This window comes from Gymnodraco acuticeps, unplaced genomic scaffold (assembly GCF_902827175.1).
Source record: "Gymnodraco acuticeps unplaced genomic scaffold, fGymAcu1.1, whole genome shotgun sequence".
NCBI classification, from domain to species: Eukaryota; Metazoa; Chordata; class Actinopteri; order Perciformes; family Bathydraconidae; genus Gymnodraco; species Gymnodraco acuticeps.
In genome coordinates, this window is record NW_022989899.1 from 808,133 (window position 1) to 809,867 (window position 1,735).

At 40.3% G+C, this 1,735-nt stretch overlaps 1 protein-coding gene across 1 annotated transcript; it reads left to right on the forward strand.

Moving 5' to 3' along the window:
• The first annotated feature begins 441 nt into the window (after positions 1-441).
• Positions 442-1,455, forward strand: LOC117539904 (trace amine-associated receptor 13c-like). The gene has a single exon (XM_034206261.1). The coding sequence runs from the start codon at positions 442-444 to the stop codon at positions 1,453-1,455; it is 1,014 nt and encodes a 337-aa protein (XP_034062152.1).
• The last annotated feature ends 280 nt before the right edge of the window (positions 1,456-1,735 follow it).

Here is a 1,735-nt window from a genome sequence, read left to right on the forward strand (position 1 = left end):
TAACCATCTGATCCCCATACCAAGGCTCTATCCACTGCGCCACACGCCTTCTTTATCTACTCTAACCTGACTTTGATCCCCAAATTACACTGCCTAAAAGTGTATATGTTGAAGACCATTTAAAATCTTCTGACCTCTGATGACCCCATCACTTTTCAACACAAGTACATGTCAACTGCAGCGTATGTCTTCACAAAATATTCTTTACTCGGTTTAAAAATGACATAACTGTTTGTTTGTCAGTCTTTCTAAAACACAAAATATTGTGTGATAGGCTGTTTCTCATACATTGATGAAACCCTCTCTGATTGGATGGCCCAGGACGTCATACTGGAAGGCGTTAACTATGCAGTTTTTTTTGTATGGCTAAGACATCCATCAAGCCCTAACACAGATCTGTGTGTCTCAGTTGAGGCTCTGCATCACATCTTTGGTTCCATCATGACGTTTGGCCTTTCTCAGGAGCAGTTCTGTTTTCCGGGCTCTAATGCCTCGTGTGTTACGGATCAGTTCAATGCGGGGACCAAAGTCGCCCTTTACCTGTTGTTTGTTTCATGTATGCTGGTTACCATTATAGGGAACTTTATTGTCATGGTATCAATAGCTCATTTCAAGCAGTTGCATAATCCCAGCAACGTGCTTGTTTTATCTCTTGCTCTTTCGGACCTTCTTGTGGGTGTCGCTGTGATGCCCTTCAGCACCATTCGGACCATTCATGGTTGCTGGTTTTATGGGGATGATTTCTGTATGCTTCACTCAAGTTCTGATATGTTTCTTGTATCTGTTTCTATATTCCACCTCGTTTGTATTGCGGTGGACAGGCAACAAGCAATATGTAATCCTCTGCATTACTCTAGGAATATCACCATGTCAGTGGCGTGGATTATGGTATGTGCAAGCTGGGCGTTGGCTGCCCTCTACTGTTATGGACAAATTTACTCAAAGGCTAACGTAGTAGGGTTAGAGGAGTATATGGAATCGATAAAGTGCCTTGGCAGTTGTAACCTTCTCTTTAACCCCCTTTGGGGAATCCTGGATTGTGTAACTACATTTTTCTTTCCCTGCACTGTTATGGTTTGTCTGTACACTAAAATATTTATCGTGGCAAAAGAGCATGTCAGAAAGATTGGAGATATGGGCAATTGTTCAAACGACAGAGGGTTGGTTAAACAGTCTGAGCATAAGGCTGCAAAGACTCTGGGTATTGTGCTTGGTGCCTTTATCTTTTGTTGGATGCCGTTTTTTACTAACACAATAATTGATGCCTTCACTGGCTTTAACACACCTGCTGCTCTCTTCGAGGCTTTTGTTTGGTTGGGTTACTTCAACTCAACCTTAAATCCAATCATCTATGCCTTCTTTTACACTTGGTTTAAGAAATGCTTTTATCTTATTGTCAATCTGAAAATACTTAACCCCCATTCTTCAAACATAAATGTGCTTACACATTCATGAAAGTAGTGGTGAGTATTTTTATGCAAATCATTGCATTAAGAGCCGTTTTAAATGCATTTGTTACAGATAAAACAAAAGCTAGATGAAAGATGCATGGAGGCTTATCCTTTTTTCCTGCTGCTGATCTCTCTTGCTCAGACAATGGAAGTGAGAAATGTGCTACAGCACTATGCCTTATTTTCCTGTGACAGGTTTTTGGTGAGCTTTCCACTTTATTGTGATTATGATTGTAAAAATTACAATTAAGTCAAAATATTTCAATCTGTTAATGCCACCATCT